Consider the following 20,120-nt stretch of genomic DNA (forward strand, 5'->3'; position numbering starts at 1 on the left):
TACACACACATTTTCTAAGCCACTTCTCTGTCAGGGTCGCAGGGGGGGGTGCTTGAGCCTATCCCAGATGTCATTGGGTCGAAGGCAGGATACACCCTGGACAGGTCGCCAGTCCATTGCAGGGCAGACAGACAGACAGACAGACAGACAGACACATTCACTCACACCTAGGGGCAATTTAGCATATCCAATTGGCCTGACTGCATGCCTTTGGACTGTGGGAGGAAACCGGAGAACCAGGAGGAAACCCACATGGACACAGGGAGAACATGCAAACTCCACACAGAGAGGAACCCGGTCACCCAGCCGGGGAATCGAACCCGATCCTATATGTTAAATACTACAAGAATACAACAGTCAGTCGAAACAGTAAAGACAGAAGTGAAGAAATAACTTCCATTTGCAGACACCTCAGTCGACAAAAGACGGCCGCTCCGTTCGCCATGATAATCTAACTGAAGCGATGGAACTCTTGGCAGGTAAATGGTATTGTGGGATTGCCTTGGCTGAGAAGGATACATGTGATGGTGCCTTCAGATTTGGTCAAAATAAGGCACCAAAGAAGGCAGCTGACTTATGCTGCCTTCTGATTTGGACAGCCTTCGTCTCAGGAGCACACAATTGCTGCCTACTTAGACAGCTGCCTCCTGACTGAATTTAGAATAGAATTTACAACCATCTGTTTCTGTGTCTGCACACTGTGAAATTAGACCTCTGCATTTAACCCATCCGTGCAGTGAAACACCACATACATGCACACTAGTGCACTAGAGCACACACACTAGGGGGCAGTGAGCACACTTGCTCAGAGCAGTGGGCAGCCCTATCCACAGCACCTGGGAAGCAACTGGGGGTTAGGTGTCTTGCTCAAGGGCACTTCAGTCAAGGACCATCAGCCAAGGGGATCGAACCAGCAACCTTCCGGTCACAGGGCTGGTTCCCTAACCTCCAGCCCACGACTGCCCCACGACTGCGATTGGAATGCACCATGTGTCCTAAATGATTATCAAGTGCAGTTAAAAGTGATGTAACCCAGTGGCAAACATGTTCCTGTCTCAGCTTTTTTGGAATGTGTTGCTGGCATCAAATTTACTTTGAAAAAAAAAATCATTTTGTGCCAAAATCCTATCACAAATCGGTTGTAAAACAATGTCTCAGGCATCAGGCTGTGCATTCATAGCCTCTTCATGTAATCGTTTACTGTGAGGGTGCCAACCTGCATTCAATTCTTTGGCCTTTTCACCATCACTGCGAACAATTCTGACTTGGTAAATTTACAACAGAGAATTTCGCATCAAACCTTTGTATAAATATTAAAAATGTTTATTTTAATTATGCACATTGAGGCAACTTGGTTCGGATTCACCTTTAGTGAATATAACGCATATCATTTAATGTATACATCCTTATGTTTTAGCAGTTTCTTCCATGCATGTTTAGGCATTTATGCTATTGAGAGTTCAGCAGTGCAAAGTGGACAAAAGTACAAACACAATTCAGGCTTCAAGGTGAACGCTATTACTGATTTAAGCTGGTGTGCACTTACAATACTTGTTAGCTACTTGTAGCTCCAGTGCAAAATTAAAGAAGTAAATATCAGATCAGCCACCAAGTACTTGTTGACTGATCAACTACATGCAGAAACAAAAGCATTCTCTCTCTCTCTCTCTCTCTCTCTCTCTCTCTTTCTCTCTCTCTCTTTCTCTCTCCTTCTCTCTTTCTCTCTTTCTCTCTCTCTCTCTCTCTCTCTCTTTCTCTCTCTCCTTCTCTCTTTCTCTCTCTCTCTCTCTCTCTCTCTCCTTCTCTCTTTCTCTCTCTCTCTCTCTCTCTCTCTCTCTTTCTCTCTCTCTCTTTCTCTCTCCTTCTCTCTTTCTCTCTTTCTCTCTCTCTCTCTCTCTCTCTCTTTCTCTCTCTCCTTCTCTCTTTCTCTCTCTCTCTCTCTCTCTCTCTCCTTCTCTCTTTCTCTCTCTCTCTCTCTCTCTCTCTCTCTCTCTCTCTTTCTCTCTCTCCTTCTCTCTTTCTCTCTCTCTCTCTTTCTCTCTCTCTATCTGTATCTTTCCTCTTTCTCTCTCTCTCTCTCTCTCTCTCTCTCTCTCTATCTGTATCTTTCCCCTCTCTCTCTCTCTCTCTCTCTCTCTCTCTCTCTTTCTCTCTCTCTTTCTCTCTCTCTCTCTTTCTCTCTCTCCTTCTCTCTTTCTCTCTCTCTCTCTCTCTCTCTCTTTCTCTCTCTCTCTCTCTCTTTCTCTCTATATCTCTCTCTCTCTCTCTCTCTGTATCTTTCCTCTCTCTCTCTCTCTCTCTCTCTCTCTCTATCTGTATCTTTCCTCTCTCTCTCTCTCTCTCTCTCTCTCTCTCTCTCTCTCTCTCTATCTCTATATATCAACACACTCTCTATCTCTCTCTCTCTCTCACTCTCTATCACTCTCTATCTCTCTCTCTCTCTCTCTCTATCTGTATCTTTCCTCTCTCTCTCTCTCTCTCTCTCTCTCTCTCTCTCTCTCTCTCTCTCTATGTTGTAGTTAGGGAAAATATAGTAACCATCGGTCTGTCTTTGCTGTAGGACTCGGAGTGACTCTCACCATAGACGGCGTCTGCAGAGGGTGGAGCCTCCAAGTCTTGACTGGACATCTACAAGCACAGAGAACAGGTATGGACACATAAATGGCAGTAGGGTGAGAAATGTTCACCCTATTAGAGGCCTGATTTTTTCCAGTGAAAAACTGTGACTGCTGCTGCAACAACGCAGCCAGTGTGACAACTAGTTAATCCAATCCTGCATTCCCCAAAAACCCTACATTCCCCAAAAATCCCCAACTGTGGTTTCCTAGGTGGTTGCTAAGGTGTTGCTAGGCAATGGCTATAGTATCCCAGGTGGTTTCTAAGGTATTACTAGGCCATGTGGTGGCTAAGATGTGCTAGGACATTGTTAGTATCTCCCAGGTGGTTGCTATGGTGTTGCTAAGCCATTGCTATTGTATGCTAGGTGGTTGCTATTGTGTTGCTAGGCCAATGATGTGGTATCCCAGGTGGTTGTTATGGTGTTGCTAAGGCATTGCTATGATATCCCAGGTGGTTGCTAATATGTGTATGGATACACCTATTAGGCATAACATTATGACCACCTCCTTGTTTCTACACTCATTGTCCATTTTATCAGCTCCACTTACTGTATAGCTGCACTTTGTAGTTCTACAGTTACAGACTGTAGTCCATCTGTTTCTCTGATACTCTGTTACCCTGTTCTTCAGTGGTCAGGACCCCCATGGACCCTCACAGAGCAGGTACTGTTTGGGAGGTGGATCATTCTCAGCACTGCAGTAACACTGACGTGGTGGTGTGTGTTAGAGTATGTTGCACTGGTCTGAGTGGATCAGACACAGCAGTGCTGCTGGAGTTTTTAAACACTGGGTCCTCCTTGTAGATATAAACTCATCTGCTGCTGCACAGTTTGTGTTGGTCATCCTCTAGTCCTTCATCAGTGGTCACAGGACGCTGTTGGCTGGATATTTTTGGTGGACTCTTCTCAGTCCAGCAGTGACACTGAGGTGTTTAAAAACTCCAGCAGCACTGCTGTGTCTGATCCACTCAGACCAGCACAACACACATCTAACACACCACCACGTCAGTGTTATTGCAGTGCTGAGAATGATCCACCACCCAATTAGTACCTGCTCTGTGAGGGTCCATGGGGGTCCTGACCACTGAAGAACAGGGTAACAGAGTATCAGAGAAACAGACGGACTACAGTCTGTAACTGTAGAACTACAGAGTGCAGCTATACAGTAAGTGGAGCTGATAAAGTGGACAGTGAGCGTAGAAATAAGGAGCTGGTCATGATGTTATGCCTGATCAGTGTGTGTGATAGTAGCCTTTGTATGTAATGTCTATGAGTGTCAGTGTGAGAGGTGTCCTTTGTGACATTGTGTTAGATATAAACATTTTGCCATTCATTTCCTAAGGCAAGAAAAATCATGTTTACACATCATAGTAAAACAAATACTTTATTCGCTGCAATTCATGGAAGGTATTGTCTGTTGCCTCAAGCACATTGAATTAAAAACCATGTCTTGAACGTTACAACACTGCACGTTGCATTGTTACACATTCATAAGCCTGTATTTTAGAGAGTTAAACATTGAGCACTCTCAAGTCAAGTGGCAACTTTCAGATGTTTGTGTTTTCTTGCCTAGCCATGGCTGGTGTTGCTTGGACAGGCATTTTATCTTATCAATGGGGAGCGTCCAGCACTGGTGAGGAGATGACTGATAGAGGCAGAGGTGACTGTGTGATCTGTGGAGCACAGGAAATGCTTTTATCAGAGCCTCACAGCTGATGCCAAGCATTTGGTCTGCGGATCAATGGGAACCAGCTGCGAATGAAACATGAGATCCCGCACCCACTGAAGACTGTGCTGGGTATTTTTTTCCCCACTAAGTGGATTTTAGGGAGCCTTGTGGTGGAGAATTGCAAGAATTTCCAAACCATAAATTACTGAATCAATCAGTGAATCTGCAGGTCTTTACAGTGTCATACATTTCACTGAACAGGCCTTAATCTTACATTTTTATAATGTCCCCCCCAAAAGTCTTATGTAATATGTAACAATGTAACGCCACTAGATGTAATCTGTCTGATGTATTTAGGCTATTTGTTTTCTTTTGCCCAAGTCCATTAATGTTCTATCAAATGATTTATTGAATACATAAATGCATGTTATTCTACATAGAGATTCACTCGAAAGAGGCCTTGAATATTCTGTTGTAACTCCCGTTGGGATGAAGCAATCTGAACCAAAAACCTAAAAATACCTTGACATATGTGTAATCGATTGCATTACACGCAGTGCAGGAAGGGATCTCTGTTTTCTGCAAGACACATGAAGAGGTATGGGGGTACGCACCTGGAAGTTACAAATGGAGGTTAAATATCGTAACAGCTGTCCGGCGCCTACCTCATCGCTCCGATGCAGGGGCATCCCAGCTTGTTCGAGGCTCCATGTACTGAGGACCTCATTGTACATTGTTTCGTTCAGATTGCTTCGACCTAGGGAGAGTTATTATAGAACATTCGGGGCCTCTTTCAAGCGAACCTCTCTGTACAATATCCACATGAATGAGAAAACATTGTCAGTGCGGCAAAAGAAAATACATTTTGCCATTTATGCCACTCAAAGTCTAAGAATGTCCTGTATTTAGTTTAAGTAAACATTAAATCAGATTAAAATGAAGTGAAATATTTTGCCGTGATTTGATGTTTGACATTTTAAAATGAATACCATGTTGCAAAATAGAGCTTTAAAAGTATTCAAATATTTTTGTCCATAAATTCTGATTTGCTCAAATGTCATGCTGCACATCCAACACCAAAGGGCTTTTATTCTGACATGCTTTTAAGAAAGAAGGGGGCAGATTACTGCATCATAAAGAAGACCCCAAGTGGCCTTCATGTCAAGTCAAGTAGCTATTTGATAGATATTTAAAAAACGGACTCTTTTTAAAGTCATAGTCAGGCTGATTCAGTTTATCAAGTGAGGTAGTGTGACTTCAGGAAAACGGTTCATATTTTGAATGATATTAACTTATTTGTGGGAAATAAGTGTATAAACTTGAGTTCAAGGACACAGGTTTATATAGGGGTCCAAGCACTAAGGCTAGTTAACAGATTGTCAGTAGACACAAATAACTTAATATTTTTAACGTCATATTTTTGAGGTATTGTATGGTTGCCATATGACATTTTCAAAGTTGAACCTGTTTAAAAAGAATTTATACCATTTAAAAAGCAATGAAGCAAATATCAATATGTTGAATAGATTCTTGCAGATACAAAAATGCACATCATGTCTTTTTCAATACCAGTTCTTAAAATATTCATACTGAAAGCTTGAATATTCATACTCATCATCCCAGATCAGCATTTTCACCCCAAGTGATCCTCTCAGTTTCAGTTGCAGGGATGTTTGTGTTTTCCCTGCTGTACTACATTTTATCATCCTTCAAATGAAGCCTTTCATTAATTAAAATAGGGAAAATGCAGAAATGTCCAGCGAATAGGGACCAGTAACCACTTCAGATCTATCAAGCACACGGGTATGACAGCTGCGTATTGTGCACAACAACAAACCTATTCTGTAGCTTCACATACGGCCACTTATTATGCTAAGGGGCACTTTACGCTGTAACCATGCAATTAAAATTGATCTACTGCTTGCCCAATGCATGTAGATAATTGCAAGTTTGTGAAGACAGTTGGTTCTCCTGAAGTCTAGATATGAAGTGCTGAACACTGTAAAGAAGAGAGAGTTTTGGATTTTCACTTTAAATCAGATCTCTGACCCAAATTCCTGTAACCCTGTGTCACTACACACTAATTGCTTCATTGGCCCCTTCAGACAGTCATTCCATCATTTTAGCCTCAAACTTTTCCTTCATAAAAGCAGCAGAATAGAGCTCTGGTTTCCAATTGAAATTATCTTAAGCTGGAGATGATTGCTTATAAATCCCCTCTTGATCTCTCCATTATTTGCTTTTTTCAAAGGGATGTTGAAAGGGAGGAATCATTATAGAAACAGACAAGTGTGAAGTCAAATGTAGTGTGTTGAAAAAGCCGGAAGAGAGAAGTGCAGGAGGAGCAAGCTTCTTTCCTAAAAAAGCCCAGGTGGCTCCATTCGCTCCACGCATGCTTACATAGATCTGCCTACTGGGACGCTATTATTGTGGTATTTCTGCATCCAATAATGGGTTTTGGTTTGAAGCCCGTGGTGTTCCCAAAGTAGTTTTGAGTTTAAAAAAGAAGCTCAGTGAAAATGGACAGCTGTTTGATTATCCTTCCTCTCGCATACAGTGTATTGTGTAGTATGCATTAGTTTCTATTATTTTAAACATTACTGAATAATGGTGAATTCATCAGATCTATGAAATTACACATACAGTGACTAAATCTGCTATTTAGATTCTGCAAACTAGCCTCTCTTTGCCTCAGTCTTTATGCATTTTTTATTATTTTCTAAAGCGATGATGGCTGGTCATAATATTGGATGGGAGGGCTAAAAATAACACCTAACGATAGGCCACCTGCTGTAGCATCAGATTTGAGAGCCCCTTCTATTCAAGAACATTGAAATGTGCTGTCTCACTATCTACAGGTCACACCTAAGTGTTCAAATGTTGATGTGTGCCAAAATCGACTGCGATAGCAAGTAAACAGAACAAACATAGCATATTTCACAACAGCATTGCTTTTTATCAACTACAACATGAGCAGAAGAAGTTCAAATCATATGTAAGCTCAAACAATATAACTCCTCAGATCCCAAAATGTTGGTTCGAGGCAACAAAAGACGGGTAAAGTTGTGTAATCCTCAAAAGAAACACACGGTGGTTAATTAGCAATGGCTCAGTAACACAATTGGATATAAAATGAGCATCCTAGAGAGTCTTTCAGAAGTAAAGATATGAAGAGGCTCACTACTCTGTGAAAGACGAATAAGGCAACAATTTAAGAATAATGTTTCTCAACATAAAATAATTTCATCATCTTTGCTACATAATATCATTAAAAGATTCAGAAAATCCAGCAAAATCTCTGTATGCAAGGAACCAGGCTGAAAACCAATAGTGGCGGGCTATAATCTTTGGGCCCTCAGGCAGCATTACGTAAAAACAGATACAATTCTGTAGTGGAAATCACTGCATCAGCTCAGGAACACTTCTGAGAACCAATGTTTGTGAGCACCGTTCATGGCTGCATCCACAAAAGCAGGTTAAAACTCCAACATACACAGAAGAAACCATGTACAAACAGGATCCAGAAACACTGCCGCCTTCTTTGGGCCCGAGCTCATTTAAGATGGACTGAGGCAAAGTGTTCTGTGGTTAAGCAAGTCAAAACTTAAAATATTAGTGCACAATTCAAAAGGCAGTATCCTTGATGGCATGGAGGTCATTAGCGCACATGGCATGGGTGATGTGCACATCTGCGAAGGAACGATTAATGCTGAGATATATATACAGGTTTTGGCAACAAATGCTGCCATTTAGACTATGTCTTTTTCAGGGAAGGCCTTGATTCTACTGATATAGAACCCCTGTTAGCATGGCACCTACATAGTACTATGAATTCCATAACATGCTTTGGAAAATATGGAAATTAACATCATTGTTGTGGTGCAAAGCAGATGAATACAGGCTTCTTATGAAGCAGCCAAAGAGTGCTGACTGCAGATTGTAGGCCGAGGGTGCCAGGCATTGTGGGCTTAAAATGAGCCTAAATTGATAATGTAATACCTCACATTAAATTTGACACAGAATCATAGATTGGCTGTGTGAATCTGTACCTTGGACTAGATGTAAATCAGCCCCATCATAGCCAATTTATTTTTTTGTACGACTGTCAGCTTCTAGTTATTTGTTTAAAGCATGTAAAACAATGTGGATGTCAACAATGGGACCTTATTTTGATCTATATGTCCCGTCCCATACTTTGAGATAACAAAATCTAGGCCTCCTTCATGTTCCTAGATTTAAATTGACTTCTATGGGTGGTTGATTGTTTAATGTAGTAGCTCCCAAGTTATGGAATACTCTCCCCCAGTCTATTCGGGATGCAACCTCTCTGTCTTCATTCAAATCTCTGCTAAAGACTTGTTTTCACTGTGTTTTCATTGTTCCGTTTATACTTGAATGTTTACCTGTATTGCCTTTTGTTTAATGTCTTGTTGTTTAATATGTTGATGTTCTTTGATTGTAAAGCGTCCTTGAGCATGGGAAAGATGCTATATAAATAAAAGTGATGATGATGATGATGATGATGATGATGATGATGATGATGATGATGATGAAAATGGTTGCTACCAAAACAGTCACTACTGAAACATTTGGTTAAGTTTTGGTAGCATTATGATTGTTTTTGGTAGTGACAAAATAGAATGTTTAATCATTTATTTTAATAAAATACTTAGAATTAAGGTGTAGTGTCACTCAAAGGAAATGATTTTTGTGTAAAGACCACATCTGAAATGTGTTTTCTGCTCTAACTTTGAACCAGTTTGGCAAAAAGACCCATAAATTATATAAATATGATACAAACACTCACTGGTCAAAGATCAGAAATTACATTTACTCTATGATTTTCATGTCTCATGTTTAGATAAAATGAATGCTATTGGATTATTGAAAGTAACAAATGCATTCTAATGATGGTTATTTGTCCATGCATATGGCTGTAACTATATGCATTACTTTTTAAATGAAACCAAATCTTTTTGGAACACATTTCAGTCACATAAATGTGATTAATTGTGATTAATTACTTAAACATCACCCAAAAAATGCTTAAGTAAAATAGCAGTGATTCAATCCATCCATCCATCCATTTTCTAAGCCGCTTCTCCGTCAGGGTCGCGGGGGGAAGCTGGAGCCTATCCCAGCAGTCCTCGGGCGGAAGGCAGGATACACCCTGGACAGGTCGCCAGTCCATCGCAGGGCAGACAGACACAGACAGTCACTCACACCTAGGGGTAATTTAGCATGTCCAATTGGCCTGGCTGCATGTCTTTGGACTGTGGGAGGAAACCGGAGAACCCGGAGGAAACCCACGCAGACACGGGGAGAACATGCAAACTCCACACAGAGAGGACCCTGGCCACCCGGCCGGGGAATCAAACCCAGGCCCTCCTCGCTGTGAGGCGACAGCGCTACCCACCACGCCACCGTGCCGCCCTGCAGTGATTCAATATCTCTACTAAAAATTTACTTTTACTGGAGAAAAATGTTAAAATAACAGCAGAATTCATTACTTTTACCTCTGAAAAAGAAAAACAATGATAAATGCACTGTTGAGCTCTTTAGGCTTCAGACTGAGGTTTCAGCTGCTTTGTTCCCAGATTGTTTAGGCTGTACTGCTGTTGTCTAAGCAAAGTTTTGACTTGTTCACAGAGTGTTGTGGCTGCGTTTGAGTGCCCAGACAACAGCAACCTTCTCAAAAGCAACAAAATGAATAAATAAATCAAAATACTGAGCACAAGGCCAGGCATCGAGCAGGATACCTCCTCAGCTTACAGCACTTGTTCAGCACTTGATCTTGACTTCTGGAGCCTTTTTTTTTTCCTTCAAGAAGCGAAAAAAGTGAAGGCTGCTGCGATTCTGCTTTCCTTAGAGACCACCCGAGCTCTATACGCAGTCCACTCTCTCCCACAGGCCATGGCCTCAACCGCACGCACAGCGGGAGCACTTTTCAGATTTAGCTCTGTGCTGGTGACATTTTCCTGTACGCCAGCATGCAGAGAGGTCCAGCTTTTGGCCCACTGACCTACGGAAGCACACGTGGGCAGACAGAGCTGCCTAGATCCTCCCAGGGTTCATTGTGTTTCCATTTCTGTGCAATTCTACATTCACAGCGATGAGTCAAGAAAGTTTTATCATTGCTGGTCTCGCTGTGCAAAGTTACAGTGAGAGTTTGGCAAGTTTACACTATTTTCTGTTTACCCCAAATGCAGCTGAGCATTAGCACTGGAGCTAAGAGGCTAATGTAGCTAGCAGGTAATTCTTATTGTGCACTATTTAGCTTCACTCACTAAAATCAGCACACTTGCCTCAGACTATGTAGATTTTTAAACAATCTGAATTTTTTTCTGGCACTGTATAACACATGAACATGGAAAAATAACAATAAAAGGCACATACCTTGAATGTTAGCATGCATTAGGTAAATTACCTAGCTAAAAGTTACATATAAATAATGTATAAGTTTAAAAATGGGCAAAAAGGGGGTTCAGAACAGGTCCTACTACTGGTTTTTAGCTTTTATTTTTAAATGTTTTATATAATGTTATGCAGATACCAGAACTCAAACTTCAGGCAAAATAACATTAGTATGTAACTGTACTTTTATCTCTCCGCTGGCCTCATTGCTGGGAGAATAAGGCCTGCAGGGCCTTATTTCAGTTCTGATGCAAAGTTATTAGTGTGATATGATGTCATCAAGCCCAGGTTTCGGAGCCGGAGCGCTTAAACTATTCAGCAGAGTGAGATAAATAGAGTTTATTGCTTTTTAGTAGAATTTATCATACCAGTTCAGTATACCAGTTCAGAGTGATCTTCTTAGCCCCCGTCTTGGGGATTTTTGTCTTTTCCCTGCTCTAGCATTGTGGTTCCCAACCCACGACTTCCCAAAAATGTGTGTTAGAAGTTTTGCCCCTCTCAGTTTCTACTCTGACTCTACACTGTGGACTGTGGGCTTCATAAAACCGTGAAATTTGCTTTACAGTCCATAAAACATGCTGCATTTTTAGCTCTTTTTTCTATTGATCAGACTCTCCTTTCTGCCTCTAAATTTTGTAACAATAGCTATCTAGTGCAGCTTATGGATGGGTACAATGCTATTGTTACTTAGTAGCAGAGAGATGCTCAGTCAGCATGAACCCACAAGAAAAGAAAGACTGCACTGTTTTTCCTCCTTCAGAAAGATTCAGAAAACCCCCCTTAACATGTCCCAAGCCAGAAGTTAGTAACATCCCAGCTTTGTAGCTCAGTTAGCTGATAAAGATGTGTAAAGTTGCAAACTTAACTGCTAGGTTAGGTGCTGCTGCACACTGTCCAGGGACCGAGGCTATTTTTGCATGTTTTAGAATGACAACGTCATATCATAGTGGTGATGGTGAAGACTGAGGGAGGTAAATTTACGATGAACCCAAACAAAAGTCTCTATTTGAAAAAACACACCTCATGCAGGCTGAGCTTTCCAAAAATATGTAATCGATAAATGAAGGCCTTTGTATTTTTTTTTTCAATTACGCCTCATTTTTATTGACAACACAGTCCATTCAATCCGTTAAAGGTAAACGCAAAACGTGCAGCGCACTGCTCTACAAACACTGTTCCAGGTCTATAAATCTAAAATGTGTTTGTTTTGTCTCTATAGATCTGAAGATCATGGCAAATCTGGCTTTGGAGACGGCACTCGTCCTTCGGGGGACCACAGAAGTTTTGAATGGGGGTCAGCAGTCAAGCTAGCCAATAAAATCCCCTCTAAGTGCTGCACTATGCTGCCTGAATGCTCAGTAAGTGTCTCCGATTGCTGCCTGGTGCGCTAATAGCGCTATAGGCTGCTACTCTGTTAAAGGCCGTGTAAAACCATTGATTTCTTTTTTGCCGTTTAATGGGAAGCAGAGAGAGGGCCGATGCCATTCTACACCCATCAGCGCGTCCTGAACACTTCACAGCGCACTAATACACACAATCAACTTCCTGAGAGACGTTTAGTGCAAGCCAGAACAGGGAGAAGTTGCCTTTTTACACTGATTCAAGGTTGATGCTGTGATTTGTCTTGCAATAGTTAAAGTTACAGCTCTGCAAGAAATCTAATGCAGCCAGTCGACGATCAGTCTGCTTAAAAACTTGGACCTGGTTTAATGCGGAATTTGCACAGAGTTCTCTGAATGTCTCTAATGAGTAAGATGTGAAATCATTCGGAGTGATTTGATGTGAAATTCCCAGTTCTACAGAAACTTACCGAGTCAGAATTGTTCACAGTGGTGGTGATAGGAACCAGACGTCTGAAGAGATGCATGACTTTAAAAGCTCCCTCACAGAAAGTTATTACACGAGTATTAATACACTGCCTGATGCCAGAGACATTGATTTATGATAGTTTTGAGATAAGGTTTGAACTTAAAAGTATCTTTTGAAGCACATGCAGGGGGTTATAATGTGCAACAGGCCTTAAAGAAAACCTTTTTGTTTTCCTCAGATTTCATGATATTTTACCATTATCAACACTGAATATACTATAAATACTATAAAATATGTAGGTGGTTTTGGATAGTATATAAAGGGGCTATGTTTGTGTTGTTGACATGGTGACCCCTGGTTTCTATCACCACCACTGTAAAGAAGTCTAAGTCAATATGTTTCTCCACAATGAATCATTTCACATCCAACCACTCTAAATCTAAACATTTAAATTATGCAGACATTTGGAAGAAATTGGTGGAATTCCCCTTTATGGTCAAAATATTTAAGAGCATAACCACAAAACTGCATAAAATTGATTGATTTCCAATGAGCTATTGCTTTAATATGGGTTTGGGTTGGGAAAGCTGGCCCTCAGTCAGTCTAAAAGGACAAAATTCATCCAAAGCAGACTTAGAAACATGACCACCCCTCTGTATTTTTGTGGTCCTATGTTTTTAATCTCTGAATGCGCGAGACACTGACCAATATTTCATTAAGCCCTTTAGTGAGGATACTTTTGAGAGAGGGGCCTGCATCGGATCTGCATGTTGCACATATTCTTGACACCCTGCTTAAATTTGCATCAATTAACTTTTAAATGAGAGTGTTTTTCAAGTGTTTTCCAACTCGAATAATTATACATGGCCTAACTCTCATCTAACCTTTCATCCCTCTCAGCGCTTACCCTGGGGAAAAAACACCCATTACTCTAATTCCAGTTTATATAATGTCTTTGCTTTGCATAATTTGTTGCAAGATTACTAGGCTGCTTTTTTAAAAAGTGTTTTTTAGATGTTGAGAGAAGCTACTAAAAACAATAGTCTTGGCATCATCAATATATTATATATAATTTAGATTATTGCAACAACTACTCCATAGAATATGATGTGTCCAGCTCTAATGTGACCTCCTAAAACGGTGTTAAACTACTGTGCAAGTGCTACAAACACTAGGATGCCATGTATGTTATTCCAACAACCTGAGGGTTAACTTGCATCCTAGATTCACAGATTCCGTATGCACAGCAACACCAGATGTGTGCGCTGAAGCATTAAATACCTGTAAATTCTCCCTGAACATTATTACATTGAACTACTACACAACTGAAGTTGAGTTTGCAACTGAAGTGCAAGCAAATGTAGTTCAAGGTGGCAACAAACAATGACGAGCCAAGCATGTAATCAGCATGCTATGGTCGTTAAAGGGGAATTCCACTGATCTATAATTTCCTAGTTAAGATGTAAAAGTCTTTCAGAGTGGTTTGACTTCAAATGCTTCATTCCAGAGAAATTTACCAGGTTAGAATTGTTCACAGTGGTGGTGGTGGTAGGAACCAGACATCCAAAGAGTTGAATTTTTCTATTGAATTCTATTTGGATTTTATAAAAAGTTAAGATTTTTTTTTGTTTCCTCACATTGTTTTATACAGGAAAGGTGCCTGGAGGGTGTGGTGAAGCAAAATACTCTTCCAAAAATACTTATTTTTTCAGATTCATCACTATTTTACCACCATTAACATTACATATAAAAACTTAGAAGATACGTGTAAGCTTAAAGAGTAAATAACATATTTGTGGTGTAGACATAATGACTTCTGGTGCCTATCACCACCACGATAAAGACATCTCAACCATTTCACATCAAAACAATGAATAGCTAAAAAATTTTGAAAAATCATTGCAAATTCCTTTTTAACACAAGACTTTTCTTTAAGGGAAGCAAAGGTATAAGAACATTTACATGAGCTCAGAGTTAGGGGAACCCAGGTTGTAAGAGACCTAAGACCAGACCTAATAGATAAACTAAGGGGACATTTTGGCGTTTCCAACTAGCTCACGTTTTGATTTGTTAATGACCTTGAAACACATGCGAATAGCAGCTCGGATCACAGCTCAGATGTGAAAAAAGCTCAAATTTGGTGTTTTTTCATGGCTGCTTTCACACAAGGTCTTGGTGACGGAGGTGGGTATTCATCTTGAGTTGATACTGTTTTTCCTCGACTAAAAGAATGGAAAGTGAAATGTAATGGTTTCCTGTGTTTTCCCCAGTTATTTTTTCATGTTTGACTGAGATAACGACTGTTACAGTGCATCACATAGCTTTATGCCTCCCACCCCAACCAACCAGACGATGTTCAGTTGAGCTGATGTTCAGTTTGTCTTTAATTCTAATCCTAGAGAATTGTGAATTATGCCTGATTTTGGTACATAAAAACAAATGAATTAAGTCCTATTGAGCTGGATTAGTTTAATCTGGAGAGGTGCTGTAATTTGAGTGATTACAGACAAGATTGGTCATTTTAATCCAGTATGAATCTATAGTTTAGTGCCGTGTGTGTATTTTTCACAAGTCTGCTGAGTAATAATTCTGGATATTCTATAACCTTCTATAATTAACTAAAAACCCCTTAAAAAACCAGGCTTATTATATTCTAAAGCTTAGTACTCAGTAAATATAGGCACTTCAATGCAAACTGGCTGAGCTATTCTTAGGTTGTAGAAGTGTTTATTAAACCTTTGGTCCATTCAAGGGGTTAAATCAACATCACAGTGGTTTAATAATAAAACAGGGGAATAGAAAACAGTGCTTCATCCTCAAATTCATGACAAGGCTCCTGGAATCCACAGCCATTCACGGCATATTCCCTCCTACATACAATACCATTTGGAATTGCCCTTAACAACCCCACACTGACATGAGGTGTAGGTCAAATCCCATTTCTTATGTTTACCCCTATCCCTTGTTTTCAAGTGTCATCTTAACCCTCAGAACTGAGTTACAAGGGGTAGTGGTTGACATCTTCCCTATGAAATGGGAGCCTCAAATAAAAAGAGCATCACTTCATTAACAGCTACTAGCGCCGCTCTGTAGGCGACCCTGCCAGTCGGCAGCGACAGTAGAGGAGGGTGAAGTTCGGCTCCTCACTGCTGGGCTTTAGTTACATTTAGGGATCATACGCCTTCAAAAAGGGGGTCATTTATTTATTACCACCCACCCCTAATTCTTCAGTGATGTGAAGCTGATGTCAGATATTCCCGTTCCACCTTAAATCCAGCAGCAGTTACATTCTGGCACTTCAGGCATCAGAACTGCTGGACTATTTAAGGTGGAACGGGAAATCTAGCCAGCTAGCTACTGAGACATTAGCCTACTATGAGCTTGTTATGAAGACCATAACACATTGAAACAACATCAAACTAAGATAAACCAAGAGCCGTAAGGGTTAAGCAGCAAGGGGCAAGGGGTAAAATCCAGCATCGTGATGTGGCAGGGTTATTGTGTTATTGTTTGAAGGTGTGTTGTTTGTTGTATGACGCTGATGCAAATGTCTGTATGATGATGTTTTGGTCCAGGCTGCTTGGGGTAATATGGAGAAATTACACTGATCCTTAATCCCGGGGCAACTCAGCCAGTCAATCACGCACGAACTTCATTAATGGACCTTCTCTGGTAAAACTAATCCAGCTCAAATATGGCTTTAAATGAACCTCAGGGACGAAATAAACAGCTGAATATGGGCCACTTAAGAGAGGTTTGGTGCAAAGCACAGACTGCCCAGGAGGACATATGACTAATTGCCCCCACATTTAGAAAGGTATCTACATAAGTGCATCACAGATCAGCTGTGGATAGAAATCATTTTCACTTCAAAAAGACAAAAACGTGAGCAAAGCTTTAAGATTTGTAGACTTTCCAGAAAAAAAACATAAGATATTTTCCTGATAATTTGACACGTTTGATGTTTTATCTGGGAAACTGGTTAAAGACCAGGCTCATCACACAATCAGCACACAGGAGAAAACATAAAAAAGGCAAAGGAAGCATAAAAAATAGAGTCTGGGTTTGAAGAAGAGAGGGTTATTGTTCTTTTTTCTTGCATTTTACCACTCTAATGATTCACTTACGTTACCCGCTCTTCCCTTTTTCTTACACCTTACCTACTTAAGGAGGAAGTCTTGATTGGTAAGTCGATGCTATCCGCAGACTTAGGGACTTAATATAGGTCGCTGGTGGACTTTTAAACCTCTTCCTACAGGGGACCTAAGCACAAAAGAAATGTTCTTTTTTTTTTCCTCAAGGCTTTTACTTTAGTTAGAGTGATGGAAGTATTTCTTTGTCTGCAATCCTTTTTATTTTGTTTCTATATTATATATATATTCACGCCCATTTTGTGATGTTTGTTCAATGTTCTTTAATAGACAGAACTTTCAAACTGGGCATTGCTTTCCGTTTTCTGTTCTCTTTTCATTGACTTTCAAGTAGTTTATTATTTACTATGATTTTCTCCTCCTCTTTTTGATCTTCTTTCTTTCGTATGGTTATTACATTGAGGAAAGTCATTTCTTTTTACCCTCTTTTTAGTGTACCTCCATTAATTTCCCTTCTCTTATGAGTTCTGCTCTTTTTTTTCCTTCTTTTCTTTTGAAATTACTCGCATGTGACAAATTTGCATGATATTTTTTGATCTCTTACGGTTATCTGTCCTTAAAAAAAGCTCTTCTTAATTTTCTCTCTGTGTTTCGTAGGGACATAACGTGACTTTTTGTAGACTACTCTCACTGCATCCGTGCAGGTAGAAGATTAGGAGTGCTGTGATTATTTTTGTTATTATTTTTTTTCCTGTAGAAAAACAACAGCGCTGCTTTGTCTGCTTGCAGGTCGAACATTCGCGTCCTGGGCTTGAAGCTTTAAACAAAACAGCCATCGTCCAGGACTCACTGTCCAATCAGGGCAAAGGACACGCAGAATACGATTCAGGAAATGACACGTCCTCTCCGCCGTCTACTAAGACTGGCATCTCAAGAGCAAAGGTCGCGGGAGACGGAAAGATCACGTCTCCGGAGAAGCTCAGGTTTACGGACAGGGACAATGCCTCTGATTCTGGAAACTCTCTGACCAGCTATGACTCTCTGGGGAAAGCTGCACACAGCGAGAGTAACCTGTCCAGCTCCATTTTCAACAAGGTCAAAAGGTGAGAGCCAGTTTTGAGATTTTTCCAGATCTCAAGGTCAAATGATCTCACTCTCTGTCCAGACGTATCCAGATGGTCATGTTAATGATTGAATGTACCTATTTTAAGGTGCATACACAGCTTATACACTCAGCGGCCACTTTATTAGGTGCTAATGAAAGGTTGGACCCCCTTTTGCCTTCAGAACTGCCTTAATTCTTTGTGGCAGGCTTTCAACAAGGTGTTGGAAACGTTCCTCAGAGATTCTGGTTGGTTATTTGAGTTCCTGTTGCCTTTCTATCATCTGGAACCAGTCTGCCCATTCTCCTCTGACCTCTCACATCAACAAGGCATTTTCGTCCACACAACTGACCGCTCACTGGATATCTCCTCTTTTTCGGACCGTTCTCTGTAAACCCTAGAGATGGTTGTGCGTGAAAATCCCAGTAGATCAGCAGCTTCTGAAATACTCAGACCAGCCCGTCTGGCACCAACAGCCACGCCACGTTCAAAGCCCCTTAAATCCCCTTTCTTCCCCGTTCTGATGCTCGGTCTGCACTTCAGCAAGTTGTCTTGACCACCTCTACATGCCTAAATGCAGTGAGTTGCTGCCGTGTGATTGGCTGGGTAGCTATTTGTGTTAACAAGCAACTGAGCACCTAATAAAGTGGCTGGTGAGTGTATAATTTCTTTGTAAAACCATTAACCAATAAAAGGGGACAGTCTGGAGTGGCACAGACCCCTAAGGTCACCATGCCCATTGCACAGCCTTAGCCAGAGGGGTATAAAGTCTCCCAGCATTGGGCTGTGGAGCAGCGGAACTGCATTCTCTGGAGTGATTGAGCTCCATTCAATACCTTTGGGATGAATTGGAGTGATCCTACATCAGTACTTGACCTCTCCAATGTTCTTGTGGCAGAATGCAATCAAATCAAGCACCGTGTGTAAAGCCTTCCCAGAAGAGTAGAGGCTGTTACTACAGCAAAGCAGTTCCACTGAAATTTCTGCGTGATTCAGAGGTTGGGGTGTACATGAGGTTATTCAGAGTGGTTTCTCTATAATGGTGGTTATAGAAAGCAGGGGTCTACAGTCCACAGTGCAAATGCATTGTTTTTACTGTCTAAACTACTGTAAAACTTTTACTGTCTAAACTACAGTTTCTCAGACATCAGACCATGATTTTGTAACAATTTAATGGAATATCTTTGTGATGTACCTTTTAGAAGCATCACTGCTGTGTGCTATGTGTTCTTTAACTTGCATGCTTTTAACATTAAATAACTAAATGAAAAACTTTAATGATACTTACTAACTAAACCTTATAACGTTTGGCTTTAAAAGTTCTTAATGAAAACATGAGTTTGTTAGATCCTGCTGAGCTCTATGGCTGTTTTTTCTCGTGCTTGTTGTGCCTCCTGGATTAAACTTCAGATTGCTAGGCTTGAGTTCTAGACATCCACCTGTTTTGCGTATTAAGAAAAGACATTCTTCTGTTGTTACAGCCAAGGTGCTCTGGAACATAATGTATATATATTGTTGCTGTCAAACCTTGTAAAACCTTGTATCTCCATTTTTGTCGTTTTTCAGTTTTATACATAATTTGAAAGCATCTGTTGTTCTTTACATTGCATTTAAATTTCATGATGAAAAAGAATCAGCCCAAAATGATGTGGAAAAAAAGTCTGGTTCCACTGACTTACATTAAAAGTAAAGTTACAATTTTGGAGATACAAGGTTTTCTTCTGACAAGAGTGATATATAATATATATATATATATATATATATATATATATTATTACATATCACATAACATCATTGCTGTAATTGCAGTGAAGAACCTAGCCGGAGGACACAGCCCATCGGAAGCCAAGCTGCTAGAAGTTTGAATCCTTCTCATGACAGATATCGATCGGAAACAAGGTCCCGCAGCCGGAGTAGATCATCCCGAAGTTCTCGCCACTATGGGCGCTACTCTAGGAGCAGGTCCTTATCCTCCAGCCGCAGGTTTGTAGATCATACTGTAAGATGTAGCTCATTCAAATGTGTCCCAATTTAAGATAAACTTAAAATGAACTGATCCCCAAGTGTAGCAGTGTGTACATCACTGTTTACAAGCCCAATATAAATATTTGCACATTTTCAAGTTGAGCTGATAAAATAAACAATGAGTATATATATATATATAATATATATATAAACCAATCAGGCATAACATTATGACCACCTCCTTGTTTCATTGTCCATTTTATCAGCTCCTCTTACTATATAGGTGCACTTTGTAGTTTACAATTACAGACTGATCCACTCAGACCAGCGCAACACACACTAACACAATTTTTTTTTTAAAGACAAAAACTAATAGACGGAAGGTTTTTGCTCCAACAGCAGCGATATACTGGGCATTTACATGTGTTATACATGCCAGTAATTCCTATGCA

General features: G+C 40.5%; 1 protein-coding gene across 1 annotated transcript in view; it reads left to right on the forward strand.

The window, feature by feature from the left end:
• srrm4 (serine/arginine repetitive matrix 4) overlaps positions 1-20,120 on the forward strand; it is a 115,565-nt gene that overhangs the window by 89,966 nt on the left and 5,479 nt on the right. The window contains exons 7-10 of the mRNA XM_017711186.2: positions 2,561-2,647; positions 11,920-12,058; positions 17,390-17,703; positions 19,513-19,686. Of these exons, the coding sequence (XP_017566675.1) occupies positions 2,561-2,647; positions 11,920-12,058; positions 17,390-17,703; positions 19,513-19,686 (714 nt within the window). The remainder of the gene's footprint in view (positions 1-2,560; positions 2,648-11,919; positions 12,059-17,389; positions 17,704-19,512; positions 19,687-20,120) is intronic.

Source organism: Pygocentrus nattereri, chromosome 20 (assembly GCF_015220715.1).
Source record: "Pygocentrus nattereri isolate fPygNat1 chromosome 20, fPygNat1.pri, whole genome shotgun sequence".
Taxonomy (NCBI): Eukaryota; Metazoa; Chordata; class Actinopteri; order Characiformes; family Serrasalmidae; genus Pygocentrus; species Pygocentrus nattereri.